This window comes from Symsagittifera roscoffensis, chromosome 5 (genome assembly GCF_963678635.1).
Source record: "Symsagittifera roscoffensis chromosome 5, txSymRosc1.1, whole genome shotgun sequence".
Classification (NCBI taxonomy): Eukaryota; Metazoa; Xenacoelomorpha; order Acoela; family Convolutidae; genus Symsagittifera; species Symsagittifera roscoffensis.
In genome coordinates, this window is record NC_087066.1 from 67,702,464 (window position 1) to 67,724,848 (window position 22,385).

General features: G+C 35.0%; 3 protein-coding genes across 6 annotated transcripts in view; all 3 read right to left on the reverse strand.

Annotated features, from left to right (window-relative positions):
- LOC134845466 (glycogen debranching enzyme-like) overlaps nt 1-22,385 on the reverse strand; it is a 643,946-nt gene that overhangs the window by 486,446 nt on the left and 135,115 nt on the right. The window lies entirely within an intron of this gene.
- Nucleotides 1-22,385, reverse strand: part of LOC134845467 (serine/threonine-protein phosphatase 2A 65 kDa regulatory subunit A alpha isoform-like) — a 525,354-nt gene that overhangs the window by 405,912 nt on the left and 97,057 nt on the right. The window lies entirely within an intron of this gene.
- The window catches only part of LOC134845721 (sodium/hydrogen exchanger 9B2-like), a 28,529-nt gene continuing 20,739 nt past the window's right edge, over nt 14,596-22,385 (reverse strand). Inside the window, exons 5-9 of one of the 2 annotated variants that reach the window (XM_063862780.1) lie at nt 22,115-22,309; nt 21,570-21,815; nt 20,876-21,118; nt 20,266-20,440; nt 14,596-15,082 (exon numbers count right to left, since the gene is read on the reverse strand). In XM_063862780.1, the coding sequence (XP_063718850.1) occupies nt 14,863-15,082; nt 20,266-20,440; nt 20,876-21,118; nt 21,570-21,815; nt 22,115-22,309 (1,079 nt within the window). In that variant the 3' untranslated portion in view covers nt 14,596-14,862. The remainder of the gene's footprint in view (nt 15,083-20,265; nt 20,441-20,875; nt 21,119-21,569; nt 21,816-22,114; nt 22,310-22,385) is intronic. The other variant, XM_063862779.1, reaches the window with a different exon arrangement.

Sequence of the window (22,385 nt, forward strand, 5' to 3'; positions counted from 1 at the left end):
GTTTTGTGGATTTGATATATTGAAAGGTGTATCTCGATATATTTCGATGTATATTTATATTTTGTAAACAGCACGTTCAACCAAATTTTTTTGCTACCAGTGAAGTAAAGAAGAAAGCACAATGAGGTCAGCTTGAGCCAACCCATCGTAGAATTTAAAACAAAATGAGAACAAAACAAGACTGCTCGTATATCAGGGCAAAACCTTGAACGTCCCGACTGCACATTATTTGGTCTCAAATTGTTTTTAGTCTAAGAAATATTGATAAACTACAAATTTTAGTCTGGTAAGACAAAAATGAAAAAAAAGGTGGCTTTTTATGGAAATGGTAAGACCAATAAGCTTGCCTCAGTTCAATTTGGATCGAGTTTGAGTGCGTATAATTTGCCACGCATAAGTATTTTGCGTATTGAAACATAACAAGACTACTCGTATCAGGGCGAAGCCCTGAATGTTCCGACTGCCTTTTAAGGGGGAGCAGTAATAACATTGAAAAATTAAATGTAAGAAAAAATAAAATGAAATATTTTTTTTCTAAAATTTGAAATGTTTTATAAAAATCATCCCCCCACAGGCCATATAAAGTACAAAAGGATAAATTTAGCTCCTTGTAGCAATCAATTGTGGCAAACAAGCTTCTTTCAACCAATTTGGAACGATATCTAAGACGGATTAACTCTCCGCTTACGCGTTAATAGCGCGAAATATATCGCGAGCTAATTGTCCCAAATTGACCAGAATGGCGATCTTTAAACCCCATAACTTTACAAAAAAAGATCCCTGGTTAAATATATTTTCGAAATTGAGCTCAGGATAACAATACTTTTCGAATGATCTCAAAAATTGTTGTCAAAAATGGCTAGTTAAAATGTCGAAATTTGTCTGAAGAAAAAAAACCCCACCCCGAGCACAAATATTCCGTTACTTTCGTATCGAAAGTCGGAACAATAAAAAAGTATTATTACCACAGCAATGCCGCACTTTAGCCTAGTTCAAGCATACTCGCATACTCGCTTGGCAACCTCAAGGATTACGGATGGATGCCCATACGCAGTCATCTCTCTCCAAAATCTGAAGAAAATCGGAAGTCGGAACAACAAGACTGCTCGCAAATCCAGAGAAATTTTTGAAAACTCTAACTCTTTCATTTGACGATAGGAAGCTTTTTGTTTTATATAAAATTTTTAAAAATGAGAAATTTTTAATAATTTTAATAATATTTTAGAAAAAATATTTTTATCCTCCACAAGCTACTCAAAGTACCAAATGATAAATTTTGCATGCGGTTAAGTTTTTTCAAAGCAAATTGCTAGTCTCAGCTCAATCGGGCAAGATTTGGTTTGTCGCCGACATAGTAATAGAATAAAACACAACGCGCGTAACTATCCCAGTTGGAGTTGTAGTCGTCAAATTAGTCTCAAGTTCAAACCATTACATTTTGTGGAAAAAATCGCAAGTAGCAATATCCAAGCACCAATATCACCCAGATGCTTAAAAAAACTTAATAAAATTTCTTAATTAAAAAGTCCAAAGATGGAACAACCAGGACACTTAGATGAAAAACTTGACTGGCTTTTTGAAAACTTTGATAAGAGCATCATTTGAAACTTTCGATTAAACTAAAGCAATTGCTAAACAGAATAAGAATTAGACTTAAACAAATTCAACTTAATTTAAACTTAAACAAAGATCAAACATCATTAGATGTCCTAATCGAAAAGTGGGAGCAAAAATTATCAATCCGTTCATATTTCTTATTCATATGAGAGATTGTACCCAACATTTGAATTTATTGACTCTATCAAAATGTGTGCAATTATTTTGTGTAATTTTGTGTATTTTGTGAATTGCAACTGGATTCGACAGCAAGGACGCTTCTTTTGTTCCTCTTTTGTGTTTCATTCTCTTTGACCTTTCCGCATAAATTTATGCAGTGCACAGTTTGGTTATGTGTTGTAATCGGACAAAAACTAAGAAAGGATGGATTATGGTCCAGAGAAGGCGCTACAAAACAAATTTATCAGTAATTTGTCTGTGGGATCAAAGTTAGCAGTTTAGGCAAGTTAATCTACATACTCTTTAAACAAGTTTTTTTTTGAAAAAATTGATCGTTTGCAGAATCTTTTTCTTCAAAACCTCGTCCAATAGTTACTTTTTTGATATTAAATCACTTAGCTTGTTGAAATTCTGTTAACAACGTGTGTTGCCTCAAATGCGCAAAGTTATCAGTTCCAGAACAAAATTGCTGGCAAATAATGTTTAAAGAATTTTTAGCAACCAAAACCTACCTCAATGCTTATAATCCAATCAAAGTCTGATGTCACTCAAAAAAAGAAACAATTAGTTTTTACTAGGGAAAAAAAATTTTCGTTTTAAATACATAAGTTGCTTTTTTCTAAATTTTTTTTGACGTGAATCGCATGTACGAAAAAAAAATGTTTTAAAACAAAAATTTGCTTTGAAGATTAAACTAACTTCTGATAAAACGATTTTTTTGATATCCAAACTGCTATGCAATGAAACATCGTTTTGTTGCTGAAAATGGTTCAACTGTATAAACGTAAAAAATAAAAACGTCTCTTATAAACAATACTCCTTTATTCCAATTGCCCTTCTTCTATACGGCATAAGTCTTGACCAAGTTTTAAACATCTAAAAACTTCTTCGGCTCAAACAAGCCGGAAGTTTTAAGAAACGTCTTCAAAAAGATTATCTTATCTGGGTAAAAAGTAGCCTTGCAAACGTGGGAGAAAACGTAGTTCAAATTCTCGTGCGGATAACACGGAAGCTCTTAAGTTCTTTTTGATTAATTCTGCAGCCATAATCTGCTAGAGAATTTCTGAGCGCTGTTACAAAAAGTATACAAAAAGCATAATTTGGATTTAGCGCTCAGTTGCTTATACAATTCGCCGTACGTTCTAATTTAAAAAGTTTAACGGTTTTGTGGATTTGATATATTGAAAGGTGTATCTCGATATATTTCGATGTATATTTATATTTTGTAAACAGCACGTTCAACCAAATTTTTTTGCTACCAGTGAAGTAAAGAAGAAAGCACAATGAGGTCAGCTTGAGCCAACCCATCGTAGAATTTAAAACAAAATGAGAACAAAACAAGACTGCTCGTATATCAGGGCAAAACCTTGAACGTCCCGACTGCACATTATTTGGTCTCAAATTGTTTTTAGTCTAAGAAATATTGATAAACTACAAATTTTAGTCTGGTAAGACAAAAATGAACAAATAAGACTGGCTTATTATGGAAAAGTTTAGACCAATAAGCTTGCCTCAGTTCGATTTGGAACGATTTTGAGTGCGTATAGTTTGCCACGCATAAGTATTTTGCGTTTTGAAACATAATAACAAAGTATTATTACCACAGCAATGCCGCACTTTAGCCTAGTTCAAGCATACTCGCCTGCTCGCTTGACAGTCTCAAGGATTAGGGGTGGATGCCCATACGCAGTCACCTCTCTCTAAAATCTGAAGAAAATCGGAAGTCGGAACAACAAGACTGCTCGCATATTCAGAGAAAACTTTGAAAACTCTTACTGTTTCGCTTGACGATCGGAAGCTTTTTGTTTTACATAAAATTTTTAAAAATGAGAAATTTTTAATAATTTACTAACATTTTTGAAAAAATGTTTTTATCCTCCACAAGCTGCTCAAAGTACCAAATGATAAATTTTGCATGTGTTAAAATTTTTTCTAAAGCAAATTGCTAGTCTCAGCCCAATCGGGCAAGATTTGGTTTGTCGCCGACATAGTAATAGAATTAAACTCAACGCGCGTAAACTATCCCAGTTGGAATTGTAGTCGTCAAAATAGTCCCAAGTTCAAACCATTACACTTTTGTGGAAAAAATCGCAAGTAGCAATATCCAAGCACCAATATCGCTCAGATGCTTAAAAAACTTAATAAAATTTCTTAATTAAAAAGTCGAAAAATGGAACAACGAGGACGCTTAGATGAAAAACTTGACTGGCTTTTTGAAAACTTTGATAAGAGCATCATTTGAAACTTTCGATTAATTAAAGCAATTGCTAAACAGAATAAGAATTAGACTTAAACAAAATCAACTTAATTTAAACTTAAACAAAGATCAAACAGCATTAGATGTCTTAATCGAAAAGTGGGAGCAAAAATTATCAATCCGTTCATATTTCTTATTCATATGAGAGATTGTACCCAACATTTGAATTTATTGACTCTATCAAAATGTATGCAATTATTTTGTGTAATTTTGTGTATTTTGTGAATTGCAACTGGATTCGACAGCAAGGACGCTTCTTTTGTTCCTCTTCTGTGTTCCATTCTCTTTGACCTTTCCTCATAAGTTTATCCAGTGCACAGTTTGGTCATGTATTGTAATCGGACAAAAAGTAAGAGTGGATGGATTATGGTCCAGGCGCTACAAAACCCATTTATCAGTAATTTGTTTGTGGGATCAAAGTTAGCAGTTTAGGCAAGTTAATCTACATACACTTAAACAAGTTTTTTTTTGAAAAATTTGATCGTTTGCAGAATCTTTTTCTTCAAAACGTCATCCAATAGTTACTTTTTTGATATTAAATCACTTAGCTTGTTGAAATTCTGTTAACAACGTGTGTTGCCTCAAATGCGCAAAGTTATCAGTTCCAGAACAAAAATAGCTGGCAAATATTGTTTAAAGAATTTTTAGCAACCAAAACCTACGTCCATGCTTATAATCCAATCAAAGTCTGATGTCACTCAAAAAAAGAAACAATTAGTTTTTACTAGGGAAAAAAAATTTTCGTTTTAAATACATTAGTTGCTTTTCTCTAAATTTTTTTTGACGTGAATCGCATGTACGAAACAAATTGTTTTAAAACAAAAATTTGCTTTGAAAATTAAACTAACTTCTGATAAAACGATTTTTTTGATATCCAAACTGCTATGCGATGAAACATTGTTTTGTCGCTGAAAATGGTTTAACTGTATAATTGTAAAAAATAAAAACGTCTCTTATCAAGGATACTCATTTTTTCCAATTGCCCTTTTGAAATAGTTTTTAAAATCATCAAAAAAATGAGAGTTTTTCAAAAACTGAAAAAAAAAGTTTTTCCTATTTTTCTAATACTCCCCCCATGAATACAAAGTAATGTTCTTTGTAATTAAAAGTGTTTCAATGCGCCAAATATTTTGCCTCAATTCAATTTGGAACAATTTAGAGCCAGATTTAAAGGTGATAACGCGTTTAGAGAATGAAAAATCTCGCCCAAAAACTTTCCCAAATTAGCCATAGTGGCAATGTTTAAACGACAACTGTAGGAGAAAAGATCACAAGTGCAAAAATCTTTTTAAGATTGAGCTCAAAATCCCAATATTTTTCACGTGATGAAAAATGTTTTGTCAATAATGGCTAGCTAAAAGTCGAAACTTGTCAGGAGAATAAAACCACACCGAGCGCAATTATTCTTAGAAACTTGGAAAAAAAATCAAAAAAGTTGAGTAGCTGCTTAACAATTTTTCCCCTTAGAATTTTTTTTCAGTTGTTATAGGAACTCAGCGTTTGGATGAAAAACATTTGAAAGCCAAATTATTGTGTTTTCTAAAAACGCAGATGTTTTGTATTGTTCTGTGGGTTATACAAAATGCTCGTTTCAGGTCAAAATCCTGAGTGCTTTGACAACCGTTTCAAGCAAATAAAGAAAATTTTGCCGATAAGAAATGGTAAAGTAATCAAATAAAATTACTAGAAAGAAATATATTGTGCTTTAATTGGCCCAAATTGGGTAATTGGCAATTTTTAAACCCGCAAAACATTGTAAAATTAAGCTCACAGTGTCAGTTTTTTTCATATGACAAAATAATTTTAATCAAAAACGACTAAATAAAAAAGCGAAACTGGTGTGGAAAGAAATCACCCTCGAGAACACATATTCCGTCACTTTTTCTAAAAATTGGAGTAATTATTAAAAAATAGGCCGGTTTCTTATTATAACAGTTTCTCGATACCACCTTATTTTGATTTTGTTTTTGTTTGACTATAAGTGGCAAATTTTTTTGTGTTCTGTGTAAAAAAATGTTTTGATTTATCAAACTTTTTCCAAACTTATTCTTAATTCAATTTTTGTAGTTTCAACGAACCTAGAAGTACTGGGACACTTAAGTTTTTTCGAACGGTTGCAATTTTAATCAAAAATTGCAAAGAGAAATTTAATTTCTGTGATTTAAAGACAGTGAACTTTGTTTTCATTTCTTATACCTGCCAATCACTGAGGACAAACTTTGTATTCGGGTGAGTTTTTTTTTTAATTTTTGTTTTCCACGAAACAAAAATTAGACGGGAGGGGTTGAGTGATATATCATATCAAAGCTTTTGCGGTCTTAACTAGAGCGACCTTAAGTACTTTCAAATATTTACTCACTATCGAGCAAAACCGGTTTTAACTTCTGGTATTTAGTCTAATTTTGAATAAATTTAGCGAATTCAATAGAAAAATCTTTAAAACAAGACGTTTGCAATAGGCTTAAAGTGGTAGTTTTGAAAAACAACTTCAACCGTGAAATCAAATTCAGTAGGAACATAGAAAACATGGTTTTTAAATTGTTTAGCGCTTTTTGTGAATGAATATTTCAAAAATATTTTAAAAAAATCAGCAAAAAAATGAAAAAAAGTTTTCAAATTCTTTTAAATGTTTTTTCTTCAATTTTTTTATTCTCGGAGAAAATTTGTTGTCAAATGCACCTAATTTACGGATATCATCAAAATTAGATACTTTTTTCAGATTCTTTTATCACACCACGAAGAAAAAATGACAGAACTTGAAAAAAACGCTGCACCTTTTTTTAAATATTCGAAACTTTATGTGATAATCGCACAGCAACCGGCTATCCTTGGTTGTTATTTGTCATTGGATATCCAGGACAAAGACGAAGCTTTTGATTGCAAAATTTACCTCTTTTACCTTACAAGCTTTCAGTTTTAAATTAATGACTTGAAGGAAAGGTAAATTGAACAAACCAATCAAAAAATTGAGTTCGAACCTAGTTAATCGCCTGTATACAATTCTACGCGTCTATAATCCAAATTAAAAGCGTGAACCCACATTAACTTTTGTCGTGGAAAACATACTGCTAATTAAAGGCACGCACGTTTAAGTTACAGAATTTTGGCAGCTAAAAAGCAACTGCAAGGGACGGTGGAATTGTAATGGACCATATTTCTTAAAATTTATGTTTTTTCAGATCTTCTAACATATTGACAAAAAAATTGGACTTGGAGTTGGTTACTTTTCCGACCAATTTTGCATTTTGAATTAGTCATTTTTGACGGCATTTTTGTATAATCTGAAAAGCACTTATGTTCTGAGATCAATTTTTTTAATGAAAACTTTTATCTGTGATAATTTCTTTAAAGATAGTTGTGTTTGGACCTGGCCGATATACGAATATGGACCTGGCCGAACGCGTCATATATTCGTTCTCTTTATGTTTAAGTAGCAACGTATATCACTTTGAACCGAATTGAGGCAAGCAATTTACCCTTAATATTGCGTAACCAGTTTTCAAATTGGCCACACTGATCGCAAAGTTTACCTCTTTTACCTTACAAGCTTTCAGTTTTAAAGTAATGACTTCAAGGAAAGGTATAATAGGAGCAAATATTATCACTTTATACTTTATATGGCGTGTGGTGGGATAAAACGGAGACTAAAAAGAACAAGAGACTGCTCTTATCAGAGTTAAGCACCGAGTGTTCCGATTGCCTTTTAAGGTCTATAGAGCAGTAATAACATGGAAAAATTAATTGTAGAGAAATTAAATTAAAATCTTTTTTTCCTGAACTTGAGATTTTTTTGGAAATCATCCCCCACACGCCATATAAATATTGGATATCATCCCCCCGCACGACTGCTGTCACAGTGCTCAGAATTTCGCCCTGATACGAAAAGTCTTGTATCAGCAAATAGCTGACTGCGTAACCTTTAGAATGATAAGGAAAAGATCTAAGTGATTCAGGAAAAAATTGCCATTCGGCCCTGTAATGATTTCAATCCAAAGGTTGAGGTCAGTGCACAAATTTTGCAAAGATTAAACACTTTTTTTTAGTTCAGCAAGGCTCAAAAAACTTGAAACGGCTAACTTTAAACATGTTTTAGAAGACTGACAAACTTTTAAAACAAAATCACCTCAATTGATTTTTTCCGTGCTTGCCACTGCCTAGATATAACTAGTTCGTCAAAAAATAGATTAGATTTGATTTTGGTTTAAAAAAAAGATAATGGAAAACAATGAACTTCCCATAACAGGCAGAAAGCGTTTTTTTTTGGTTCGATTCGATGTTTTTGTGTGCAATAAAACTTGTTACTATCTTCAGTTAAACAAGAAACCTTTTTCCTAAATATATTTTCTGTTTTTGTGATTTGTTTTAGTATTCTATTCTTTTGACATTCGGTATTGATCAGATACCAGTCATCTTACTGCATGAAACGACCATCCGTCGATCATGTACTGTTCGAGAAAGTTTTCGAACAGACATTTTAGTTCAATACATTTCATACTTTTTTTCTTGTTTTTGTTTACTTGTACATAACGTGTACAAACCTAGTTAGAATACTCCGAAATTTTATTATGACACAGTCAAACGAATGGAATTTGAGGAGTGGAACTCCTTCATTCTTGCCAAATCATACCACCGAGCCACAAAATTCCTGGACCGAATGGAGCAACCAACTTCAATTGGTAATACTTGCAACAAAAAATCAGGACATTCATAGCATTAGCGAACCGGAGGGCCAAAAACGCAACTTTACATCATAAAACAACCAAAAGAAAATGAATAGGATACAGAAAGGGCCAGTGGCGAAACAATGAACAAGAACGCTATGAAAATGAACGAAGCCCCTGTAGATAGCGAATCAGCAAAGAAAAGTAGACGTTGAACGGTTTCAAAAGAACCGAAACGGACAAAAAGTTACGAACATTGAGATTGTAACACTCGGCTACGAAGAAAAAAGAGTGTTCGCCCAGAAAAACCTTCGAGTTAAAATCTTAAGTATTTCTTTTTGAAAACATTGGGAGCTATTGGACGTAGCTTTTATCAAACCTCCAAATACCACTTTTGAGAAGTATAATTTTTTAGATGGCAAACAAAAAGACACAGAATTATTTGATCATTTTTGGGGGGGGGGGCGCTGAATTATCTAGGCAGTTCTCGTAATATCAAGGAGACCGACGACCCGGAATGGATTAGGGACATCTTCATTTGTATTATGAAGAGCAGTAAAACCAAGCAGAAACTCTTTTCATCATTATCAGTCCATCGGAAGCCTTAACTCAGGCACTCATTGATTTTAAGGAGTTTTTCAATCACCAAAAGTGAACAAACAGGGTGAGAGCATCACCAGTGGAACGACTTTCAACTGTTTTTTGTAAGTTACCACATAAAGAAGGAACTGAACACCAGTTTTGAAAAGGGTAATGAAAGATGAGAAGATTTTCACTAAGAGCCACCTGAACGTCTGCCCAGAAAGGGAAAGTATTTGCAAAATATGTAATTAAAAGGTACACTTCGCAAAACACTGTAAATCAAGAAACAAACTGCCCACTGTAAATATTGTAACGGATAAGGTCCAAATCGACAAATGTACAAACGTTTCGCCGGAAAATTCCTGGAGCGAAGATCAAGAAATGCGTAGAGTGATAAACACCTAGAATGATAACAAGAAACATCTGAACATAGGACTAGGTTGAAAGATTCTCGTAAGTTTGAACACTCCTGTAGCTTCAACAAATCCAGTCGGTTTTATCAAGAACCAAAAACTAGATACCCCAAAATGAAAGATTCTCGAGTGTAGAAACAATTAAAAGATCTTCATTGCTGATTTACAGATGAAAAAATCAATATTTTGGGGAAAATTATCATTAGGACCCAATCCAACTTGTGGATTTGCGGAGAAACTCCTTTTTTGTCTAAGGAGTCCACGAAGGTAACCCTCTGGGCAAAGGACAGCCTACCAATGTTGGCAATAGATATCACGCAGAAGAAAAGCTCGCAACGAATCTCTTCAGTCTGCCGCCAACCGGGTAAAATTAAGTCAAATATCTTATCGTTTTTAACAGACCAAACCTTTAAGTATCTTACAGACTTACTTAGTAGAACCCGAACAAAACCTAACGACCGAAAATTCAGCCATTTTCAATCTCCGTTGTACAGGCTAATAAAAGAAGATCTCCTTTACATTTACTCTCAGGAGTGAATGAAGAACTGAGAAGAATGAAGAACAAAGGTAAAATTTAAAAACTCAAAAGTTGCAAAGAAGATTGCTTTTTTAGTCTAATTGTGATGACTGAAAAGAAAGATGGCTCAATTAAATTGGCGTTGGATTCTTAAATACTTAACGACCAGGATTTTAAAAAGTATATCAAACAAATATAACAAACATTCATGAACTGGTCGTTAATGTCGCTAACCAACTGTTGGAAAAACCCGTCGTGCAGGTTTGATTCAGCTAACTAGACCAGAAAATTGCTTGCAGCCAACTTATATTAGCGCAAAAGTTAGCCACCAGTGTAACTTTAGCACCATAGGCGGAGGTACCACAGACACGTACCAATTTTCTAAAAAGTTTCACGGATTACATTACAGGGTAATCAAATTTGGAAGCATCACATTTTCTAATGAAACGTACTCCATTTCATCAAGTTAATTGAAAGCTTCATTCACTCAAAAAAACCAACTACATGTAGAACGCCTCTTCATGGAAAACAAACTGGTTGTACTAGCTGTCATTCTTGAAGCATTTAAATCAATGCTGCTTGAGACCCATCCCGGGCAGTTTGTTATGAAATTTTTATCCCGGGCAGCCGATTATATCTGGTAGCCTATATTGAGAGATATATACGATCATGGAAAGTCGTGAAACCAGTGCTTGAAAGCCGTTAAGAACCTCAAAGTACTAATGTGAACGGAACATACAGCTTAACTTCCAAGTTCAAGTTATGGACTTCGCAGGACCGTCGGCCGCTTTTTTTGGTGAACGATGAAACACGTCCTTTTGTGTATCGACCGTTTTCCTAAATTGCGTTCCGCTAAGTTGGTGAATAACACTTCTCGAAAATCTGATATCTCATTTTTAAACGATATTGCCTCCTCCATGGGTTTCCTAGAAAAAAGTTGACCAAGGGTGTGCTTTTTATTTTACAATTTTCAGTCATCCTGTGAAAAATTTAACATCGGAACCATTTATTGTACAATGGGTGGGAGATTATAGATCTAACATAATTTTAGAGACACTTGTATATACTGCTGGATCTAAATTTTTAGCCACGTCGTTCTCTACTCTATATTCTTCAACTGAGTAAAATATTTAGAACCTGAGAATAACCAAGCAAACTTCAATAGAATGCACTCCCTTTGAGGAAAACTTTGATCAAACCGCCATCACAAGATGGAAAAAAGTCGTTATCTTTAAAAATTGTTCAGATAAGGAGTAATCAATCTTTTTGAACCTGCCTGCCAAAAGCTGGGAACTGCTCGATGGGGCAGAAGATAGATGCGTGGAAACAAACATGGAACCGACAACAGTTTCAGATGGAAATTTTCCGTCAGCGTCAAAGCAAACAGAAAACAACATCAACACGCGTTCAAGACCGAAACAAAAACGCAGTTCCGCGGAAAAATTTGCTTCTCGAGGATATTTTTACAGAAGGGCTACTAACCGAAAAAAAGGGAGCGATATTTTAATCTGGCAAAAAAAACCTTAATGACTCCTCAGAACTAACAGTCACGCTCAAGAGTAGTCAAATTTGTCAAAAGTCGACCCTAGCTCTCAAAGGAAAAATGCTCTTTGGCCTTTACAAAATTTTCTTTATATCAGCACCCATGGGGCGAAACATAATTTTTTTGCCAAATGTAGCCGGAAAAAGGAAACTGTCTCACCAATGAGAGTCTCGGGGATGAAAACTTTCCGGACGAGTCCAAGTTTCAGCAGATTGACCTCAAACTTGACTTTCATCAGAAATTTTAGTTTTACCCAGTCGCCACAGATCACTTCAGCTTCTTCTTCTTCTTCTTCTTCTTCTTCTTCTTCTTCGTTTCTAAATCTAAACTCTTGCGATAGGATCATTGACAACTGTTTCGACGACCATGAAAAACAATACCCCTATTAGTCGAGACGTACCGACAGGTTGTCATCGTGGTTTGAGTAATACAGGTGGCGAAATCACACTTTTAATTCTAGCTCATTCAAACGGACCGCATTCTCCTCCTCACAACTTGATCAACCGGGAACTTCAAGCATCATAGGAACGGAATCCGACTCAATTCAACTTGACAGCGCCCCAGAAGATTCATTAATACTTGAACCTCAAGTGAGAACATCCAGACCTCAAATTCTACGAAAAGCGCAGGTTTGTTGACAAATTGTCCAGAGAGAAATCATTAGACCCCAAGGTTAATACATTGGACGAGGGCATCACATCTAATCCAACTCCAGTTTGCTTCACATATGGATCACAATCGGATTTCTGAACACAATAAGTTGAGCTGCCTTGAAACGAACGCTAGTAGCAGAGATCACCCTAAATTGTTCTTCAAAAAATTGTACCCTATCGGGAGGAGCCCTATCTACCTTCTTTCAGAATACCCATCAAATTCTCCCAGTGTATCAATCCCGGCAATTCATCTAAGAACACTGTCCAGCGAAAATAATGAGAGCAAAATATCGTGGTTGACTGTCACCAATCTTATAAACCAATTATATAACTTCGATTCAAACTTAAATTAAAATTTTTAACCATAGAACTTTTCTCCGACTTTCAAATTTTTTTTCAATACCACAGTTTTGTCAGATTTTGTTTATTTTTAATATGTACATGTTAGATGAACATCGTGTAGACACGATTTTTTCTGATCTTGGATACCAACATTGTAAACATTGTAATTTCATCCATTTTTTACATTTTACTACATATCAAAATTTCAATTGTAAAATCATTAATTCATTTTGCCTATCTACTTCGGTTCATGTGCAGTTTTGGATAATGCATCTAATTTAATTCATGCGAAGTTTTGGCGAAATTTTTGGGGAAGTTGTGATTTCTTCAAAAATAGTCCATTCTGTCGACTTTCGGTATTGATTAGATACCAGTCAATTGATCTTATTATTCGAACATCGGTCGATCATGCACTGTTCGTCCTAATTTTAGAACGGACATTTTATTTCCTTACGTTTATTATTTCATTTAATCTTTTAAATTAGTTGTACAAATTCTGTGCTAAACTAGTTGAAAAATTACGAAATTTTTTAAACATGTGGCTTACTTTTATTTATAAAAATTTTAAAACAAAACCCAATTTTCTTATAAGCGCAACCAATCACTCCTTTTGTTGCTTTTAAAATAAGTAAGATGGGTTTGGACAAACTGATAAAACCTGGGATCCAATTTTTTAATCACAAACGAGACAAAAATTTTAACAATTTGGAAAGTTTTTTTGTTCCGATTCTTGAAAATGAGGAGAAGCTTTGATCTCTGGTTTGTTCTAGTATTTTTTCCTTTACACGCAAAACCAACTACCACAAATAATCCTCGGAAGGGATCGAGTGATAAATCGTATTGAAACCTCTTTTTAGCCGTGACTTGAGCAACGTTACAAAAATCCAAAAAGTTTTTCCAATATCGAGGAAAACTGGTTTTAAGCTTTTGATACTTGGTTTAAATTCGAGCAAGGAAAGCGATCAAATAAAATTCATTTAGCAAAAATTGATTAAAATTGGTCGATTACGCTGAAAACATTTTTTTACCCAAAAAAAGTCGCGGAAACTTCCTTTAGTGTTTCATAAGCATTGGAAATAAACATGGAATAGCATTTTCTAGCAAAAATTGAAGCAATATTACGCAAAAGGTTGTCAGTTTTGCCAAATTCACTAGTTTTATAGTAGTTTGTATACTACTTTCTTCACACCACTCACAAAAAAAATGATTTTTTCATTATCGAGGTTGAAACATTCTGTGCTACATGCACAGCATCGGCTATCAATTTTTCTATTTGCAGCTGTGTTTTTGATCCTAACGGGAAGAGGGGAGCATTGTAGTTCCTGGGTATGCTTTTTTCAAGCAACGTTAGGCACGGCAAATGTACGACAAGACACTGAAATTTACATATCCATTAACCGCAAAAAAATAACTGGAATGGAATTTTCAGTTATACTACAAAAATTTTCATTGTGATCTTGGCTGTAATTGCAGATATAGTTCGTAAAAAAGTCAATGGTTCCAGAGAACTGTGTCGCAGTTTACCCTTAAATTTTACAAAAAAAAGACTAGTTTTAAGCAAGTCTGGTCTTAATCAAACTGATAATTTTATAAGTCTATATTCCGCTGATATTCCGACCAATTCAAATTACAACTGCCCCCCCCCCCCCCCCCGAAAAATTTTTTTCCAAAAAACGGGAAAACGTAGATATGAAAGTTTGATTTTTTTTTCTCAGAAAACAGTGGTTCGAAACCAGCTATTCTTTTTTGAATTTAGTTCTTACATTAATAACCTATTTATATACTTTTTCGCGACATTTTGGAGCCTTGTTTTTAGGTTAGTAGTTTTCTTACAGTAATTGTCTCCTCATTAGTCATCAAACTGAGCTTAGATATGGGAAAGGCAGGTCTTTAAGAGAAGATCAGTTTTGAGCTATGTCGGTCGAAATCTTTTATTGGGAAATTAAATGGTCGTTTCAAATTAAGTTCTGGGTTCATAGCTCTAATGTTTTCAATAGTTCGTGAGCACTATCAGCTCAACAGGTCTCATAGTTTCGCGAATAAGTGTAAGTTGTTTTGTATGCGCATTTTCAAATAATCTGAATCTATTTTTTTGTCCGTAGTCGTGTTCAACCCTCTCTACACTTTTTCTGGAGGGGTATCTTTGGCTTCTGGGTTTTCTTTGTTCCATTTAGGATCATCAGGAGCCGGTTCAGCTCCACACCGTTCCAGCAGCCATATGCCTCCGCACTTGGTAGCAATTACTCCCAAAGGTACAGTGAACAGCACTGCAATTGCAGACACCTTCAGAATCGAGCTCGTCACCTCGTCATAGACACCTTCTTTAGACTTCATCGCCCTAAAGTTTGTCCAAAATGGTTATCAAATGTCTAAGAGCAAAACATTTTGGTTTAACTGTACGATGCCAAAAAGAGATCTTCCATCATCAATTTTGTTTTTAGACACCTTTGCCCTTGTCAATAAAAAAAACACTAAACTTAAGGACGACTGCTCACTACAAAAGAAGGGCAAATTGTTTTTTCAAAGGAAATGTATTTTAGCAACCAAACGATATCCATTAAACTATTCGACAACCTTTTTGAGTTTCATTGTCAACCTTGTATCAATATCTATGCACAGCAAGTTGCCAGCATGATATAAGGGGCGGAAATTTGAAAAAATTTTGTCAAGAAAAAAGATTTCCAGTTTCTCTAGAGCGCCATTTTTCTGCGTCATAGGCAAAAAAGTTTGATAAAACCATTTTAAAAATGTCGTTTGTGGATTTTTTTTCTAAAAACTTTGACCAAAAGTGGGGTAACTTTCTGCTCGCACTTCATTCTCAGGTCAAACTGAAATCTAATTCAACAAATCAAAAACTATGGGACCATATTTTAGCCTAAAGTAAATAGTCCAAAAATATCCAATCAGATAATCGACGTGATAATAAATTCGAAAGTAACGGAAAATTTGTGCTCGGGTGGGTTTTTTTCTTCAGACAAACTTCGACTTTTTAACTAGCCATTTTTGACAGAATTGATTTAAATCATTAAAAAGGTATTATTGACCTGCGCTGTAATTTGGAAAGACAATTGACCTGTGATTATTTTTCGTAAAGTTAAGAGGGTTTAAATCTTGCCGTTTTGGCTAATTTGGGACAATTAACGCGCGATATATTTCGGACTATTAACGATTAAGCGAAGATTTAATCCGTCTTAGAAATTGTTCCAAATTAGTTGAGGGAAGCTTATTGCCATAATTGATTTGTTACTAGGAGCGAACTCTATCACTTTGTACTTTATATGGCGTGTGGGGGGATGATTTTCACAAAAATCTAAATTAAAAAAAAATTTATTTGTTCTTATTACATTCAATTTTTGCACGTTATTACTGCTTCATAAATTTTTCAAGGAATTCAAATTATTCAAGGATTTGCCCTGATAGGAGAAGTTCTGTTGTTCCGACTTTCGTAACGAAAGAAATGGAATATTTGTGCGGGGTGTGGTTTTTTTTCTGAAGACAAATTTCGACTTTTTAACTAGCCATTTTTGATGAAGTTTTTCTAAAATATAAAAAAAACCGTTTTATTGTCCTGAGCTGCAAATTGAAAATTTATTTTACCTGTGATCATGTTTTGTAAAGTTGTGAGGCTTTAAAGATTGCCTTTTTGGCCAATTTGGGACAATTAACGCTCGATATATTTCGGGCTCTTATTGATTAAGCGGAGACTTAATCGGTCTTAGAAATTGCTCCAAATTGGTTGAAAAACGCTTATGCCATAATCGACTTGTTACAAAATCTATCACTTTGTACTTTTTATGTCTGGAGGGATGTTTTTAGAGAAAATCTCAAATTTGAAAAAAAAAACAATTATTATGGTTTAAGATATATTTTTTTCATGTTATTACTGCTACATCTACCTTAAAAGGCAGTCGGAACATTCAGGGCTTTAACCTGATACGAAAAAGCTTGTCTCAAAATGTATTTTATTCTTTCATAAACGCAGCGTAGTGTCATCAAACGAGTATCTGTTTTTTTTTCTTATCCAGTGCACGCAAAATGTTTCATATCATGAGTGGCATTTTTGCAGCAATATTAAGAACGACTCATTTATGCAACTTATTAAATTACAAGGTAACATCCAATTGAAATAGAAACAAAAACTGCCAATATGAATCATTTTCATGGCTAAAGTAATTGAAAAGTTTAGCTAAATTTTATTTAAGTAACTTAATGTACCTATTTTTAATCCTCAGATCATGTTTACTCTGTCATTTTACGCTAAATTTCAGTTCGAAAAATCTGAAAAGCCAAACAAAACGCTCAGGTTTACTAGAAACTGAAAGATTTTAATGGTTTTTTGGACCAAGTCAACAATCTCCCCCTAAACTGATTTAGGGAGGAGAGAGTTCCCTTGGTTAAAACATATACAATTCAGCCAATCAAATTTAAGAATAGTACAAGCATGCCTTACTGTTTGAGTTTGCCCTTTAATTTGGGGTGGAGGTTGTTCACTTGGTCTTTTAGGGGGAGATTGATCTCATGGGCCAAATTTTTTCTTGAACTTGAATTGGCACTGAACAGTTTTGACTCAACTGAAATTGTCGGAACAAGAAAAATGAAAATTGGAAGCAATTAACAACTCGCAGATAGAATCAAAATATCAATAGCCAAATTCCTTTTACAAAAGATTCACCGAGCACAAGTGGTTCAAAATTTATTTGAAATTTGGAATAACAATTATTTAGCTTCATCTCATTATTCGAAAGAAAAATCTGAAAAAACAACGCTGTATTACATAATACATTTCGCATTTCAAACTATAACTAAGCTTTCAAATTTGAAACGCAGTTTATGAATTCGAACATAAATGCTGATGATGAATAATATAAATGAAGTTAGCCGACAAAAAATAGCCTTCAAATTAGCCGACAAATTTTGAAAAAAAACCTTGAATACGAAAAACAGACATTTCTGCAATAAGTTTCCGTGACAAATTTCATCATGTGCCAAAAATGAACTAGGTAAAGTTATTGTTCCGACTTTTAAAGAAAAGGGAATATTTATGCTTGATGTGGTTTTTTTATTCAATCATGTTTCGGCGATCGAAATAATAGTTTTAACAAAACAAAATTATGTACTCTTGATTATATCGACTCCCTGAAACCAAATGTAGAATTATTTTCTTTTTCGTTCCAGCTATTCGGTCGTGTTAAGTTCGTACAACTCAAAAATTTACACGATCTAGTTTTTCAATTTTTTTCCCCCAAAAACTATTCGATATTGATTAAGGGGAAGTCGGAACATTCAGGGCTGTGCTCTGATATACGAACAGTCTTGTTTTAGTTTGGAAATTTCCGCATGCAAGCATGCACTTGCAACTGCAGTTCTATCTAACAGATGTGTAAGAAAGTGGTTAAACTGAAACAAGTCTAGTTCCCAAATAAGACACACTTTCTCTAGCAAGAAAAACAGTAGCAACTTAATTGTCTTCAAATGGAATAGTAAAAACTGAAACAAGACTGCTCGTACCAAGGTGAAGGGTTGAATGTTTCGACTGCCTTTTAAGGTCTATGGAGCATGAAAAATTTAAATAGGATAAAAAAAATGAAAATGTTTTTTTTTAATAAGAGACTTTTTTTCGTTATATCATTCCCCAACACGCCATATTAAGTACAAAGTGATAGATTTCGCTCCTGTCAACAAATTAATTGTGGCTTATAAGCTTCCTTGAACTAATTTGGAACGATTTCTAAGACGGATTAAACTTCGCTTACGCGTAAATAGTGCACAATATATCGCTGTGAATTGTTCCAAATTGGCCATAAAGGCAATTTTTTAACCCCCATAACTTTACAAAAATTGATTTTAGTTTAAAACCATTAGCATGCAGGCATTCACTTGCACGTGGCGGCAAACTGCGTGTCTTTCTAGCAGATTTGTAGGAAACTATTTAAACTGAAAAAATCTAATTATGAGACACTTTCTCTAGCAAGAGTAACAACCGTTGCTTAATTGTGTTCAAAATCACTACGAGGCCAAGTTGTGCATTCTATGCATTGTAAGCGGAAGCCGCAACAGGCCATAATCAGATTTGTCGCGGAATCCACAACATTGCTACTTTTCTTTGATCTTCTATGCTGTTTTGGATTCCACAAACAAATACCTAAATCATTGTACGGCTCAAAATTGCTCGAAAAAAGGCGAATTTGCGGAATCCGCAACTGTATTTGCGGAATTCAGAACAATTTGTGGAATCCGTAAACAATTGTATCGTTAAATTGAGCTGTTGCGGAATCCGCAACTGTAAATGAAATCCACAAAATGTAAGTGGAATCCGCACATTGTAAGTGGAATCCGCATTTTGTTTGCGGATTCCCTTTGCATATATTTATGTGTAGTAGCCTTTAAAATTATATTTTTTAAGTACATGATTTGATTTCACTAGAATAGATCAGTGTTTGGGATTAATGGAATCCCAATTACTGACCAGTATTTGGGATCGATGAAATCCCAAATACTGAACTAATTCGACGATTTGCTATGCGTTGGGTTTTTAATCACTCTCTACTTAATGACTCCAATTGATGGATATATTCCATATTTATTCCACATTATTTCAGTTTTTGGGATTTCATCAACCCCAAATACTGACCAGTACTTGGGATCGATGGAATCCCAAATACTGACTAAATTCGGCGATATGCTGTGTGTTGTTTTTCCATACACTCTTAAGCCAATGACTACAATTACTGCGTTTATTCGGCGTTATGCTTCCAAAATCAGTATTTGGGATTGACGCAATCCCAAATACTGACCTAATTTGTCGATATGCTGTGTGTTCCATACACTCTCAACTCAATGACTCCAAATATTGAAATTGTTCGGTGTTGTGTTTCCAATATACTAAAAAATGACATCCGCCGATTTAGGTGACCAATGTTTTAAGACTTGTTCGTGGATTCCACTGACAATGGTTAAGTCTTTGCTTTTAAGTTACGCATTGCTAGAGATAAGAATTCCAGCTCAGCTTTTAATTGTTCCTATGCAAGTTCAGTATTGAACGAATTTCGAAATCCACTTACAGTTTGCGGAATCCACTTACATTTGCGGAATCCACTTACAGTTGCGGGATCCAGAACAACTAACTATATTTGCTGGTTGCGGAATCCGCAACAAAACAACTGTGCCGACAAAATTTACGTTACAGGTATAATTATGCGGAATCCACTGAAATTTTTTTTTTTGGAATCCACTTAATTTTTGTAACATATTTTAAGACTTGTCTCTGGAATCCAGGAACATACAGACACAAAATTGCGCTCCTATCCAGTGCACAGTTTGGCCTCGTAATGATGAATCGTAAAAAAAGAAATGACTAAGTTACAAACTGTTAAATTGAAAAGTAGCTAAATTGAACGGTATTAAAATTATGATAACGGGTCAGAACAGCGATAGCGCCCCCCACTGAGACCTGAGAAGCCTTCGTTTTTTAATTATAGACAATAAAACGATTCTACAATCGAAATACTGACTGACGCTCACCAAATGACCCAGCAGGGGAATGTCATTGTAGACATTTTGGGAATCTGGGAAATAGCAATGAAAAGGGATTCTTTGATGGTGAATCCAGAACGCCGGGCAATGAAACATGACGATGTCAAGCGAGCCACCAGTCCTGCAGAAATCACAGCCACGGCAACACCTCCACTCACAACATCTGAAGAGAACACCATTGTTGCCAAGAACCTTATTCAAAGCACCACCGACTGCTGCATCCAAACAATATTCAAAACACTATTCACGCACTGTAACCAGCTTTCTTGGATTGTTCACCCCTTCTACTTCCCAAAGAAAGAGGATTCGTTGCTCGGTAGGAAATCTTTTTTTGCTGAACTGTTAAATTAGTCCTTTTTAGGGGTGGATTGAGGATCTTTGTTAATTAATGTAGGGTAGAGGGAATGTGTATAAAGAGATCCAATTTGTTTAAGACAGTCTGTCCTCAAATAAGCGAATGACGACTAACGTACAACTGTTCTATTCTTTTATGGCAAGCGGTTATTGTCTAAGTGATTTTTATCAGATTTGAATTTTTTTGGGGCACCAAAATGAACAAAAGTAACAAAGTCTAAAACCAAAAACGCAGGTGATTCACTTCGGTTTGCCAGCATCTCATCATATGGTCTCCACGTCTCGTCAAAGTAGTCCGGATTCATCCAAGACTGCCGTCCCTCAACCAACACATGCAGAGCAATGTATCCCATGAGAGCAAACATGGGCAATTGAAGACAGGACCAGGTGGCAGTGGACCAGTTCTTCAGAGTCCGATCCACACTGCGGCTGTTGCGACCGAGTACGGCGGCGAAAAGCACTACTGCGAGAGACCCAGTGATGCTAACTGCGAATAGAAATCTAATAGGTATAAGAAAACTAAGGAATCTGTAAGCCAAGAGGTTGCTTGTTGTTATCAGTTTAAGTCGTATGTAAATGATATTCGAATTTTTTAAAGCATTCCATCAGAATTCTGACTTCAAACGAATTTCGAAATGTTACGGAAATCAACACAAATTTTGTGGATTCCAGAAGCAATGCATGCGAAATCCAAATCACTATCAAAGTACCCGATCGTGGTGCCTTAATGTTTGTTTTCTAAACTTATGAGGGATGCGCGAGCGCGCTAAGAAAAAGTATTCTTAGTAAAAACTTCCGAAAAAACTGCAAACATTTTTGCAAAAACTTGCAAATATTTTTGGCAAAATGGGGTCTTTTTAGCGTTTAGATCTCAATTTAATCGAAAACAAAAATGTCGCCAAAATAATTCAGGTCGCATTATTCTGCAGCCGATGTACCTGGAATGTTGTTCTGTTCCTCCATGAATTTTGCTTCTCCCATAATGAGTATGGATGCCGCCATGACAACCAACGCGTACAGTTTACATTTAGAAGTCTTAGTTGTTTCGGTAGTGCAAGTTGTCTCACAAGAAGGCAAGTAGAATAGGATGAACCCAAACAGAACCCCGATGCAGATTGTTCCGAGTGACATCAGAGGCCAGTAAGGGGCGAATAGTCCATTGGGTTGGAGGCTGAAGGAGGATTCTGCGACAACATTAAACCTTTAGCTATTCTGGGCACGAAGGTCAATGCCAATGGCGTGCCTAGTGGCGAAAGCTAGCCCCATTTTTCTAATTATAAAACTAAAAATCTTTGGTTCACAACCTTAGACTGACCTACGAAAAAGTCGATTAACTAAGCAACTAAATGATCGATGTTTCAACTTTGGTGCGCGTATCCACATGAAGAACACGACTATTTCAAGTTGCATTGAAAAATATTCTTGACTCAAGTGGTTCATACCAGTTTTCCTAATTGAGAGTGTGAAAGTTATGGGTAGTTACCCAAAATAGGAACAACGGCAGCAATGGAGACCAAGATTTGAGCAGGCATGATAGATGCTACCACAGTTGCGTATATCTCTTTGTTCACGAAGCTGTCCCATTTGGAATTGAGGTGCAGGAGTGAGTTGCCGACAAGGGCGGGGGAGGACACAGCCAGAATGAATCCAAGCAGAAAGCCGAACTTGATCGGCCAGCCTGAAACCAAAAGGCTATTAGTTATAGAACAAAACTGAAACTGAAAAATACGCAATAAGATTAGGCATTTTGTTGA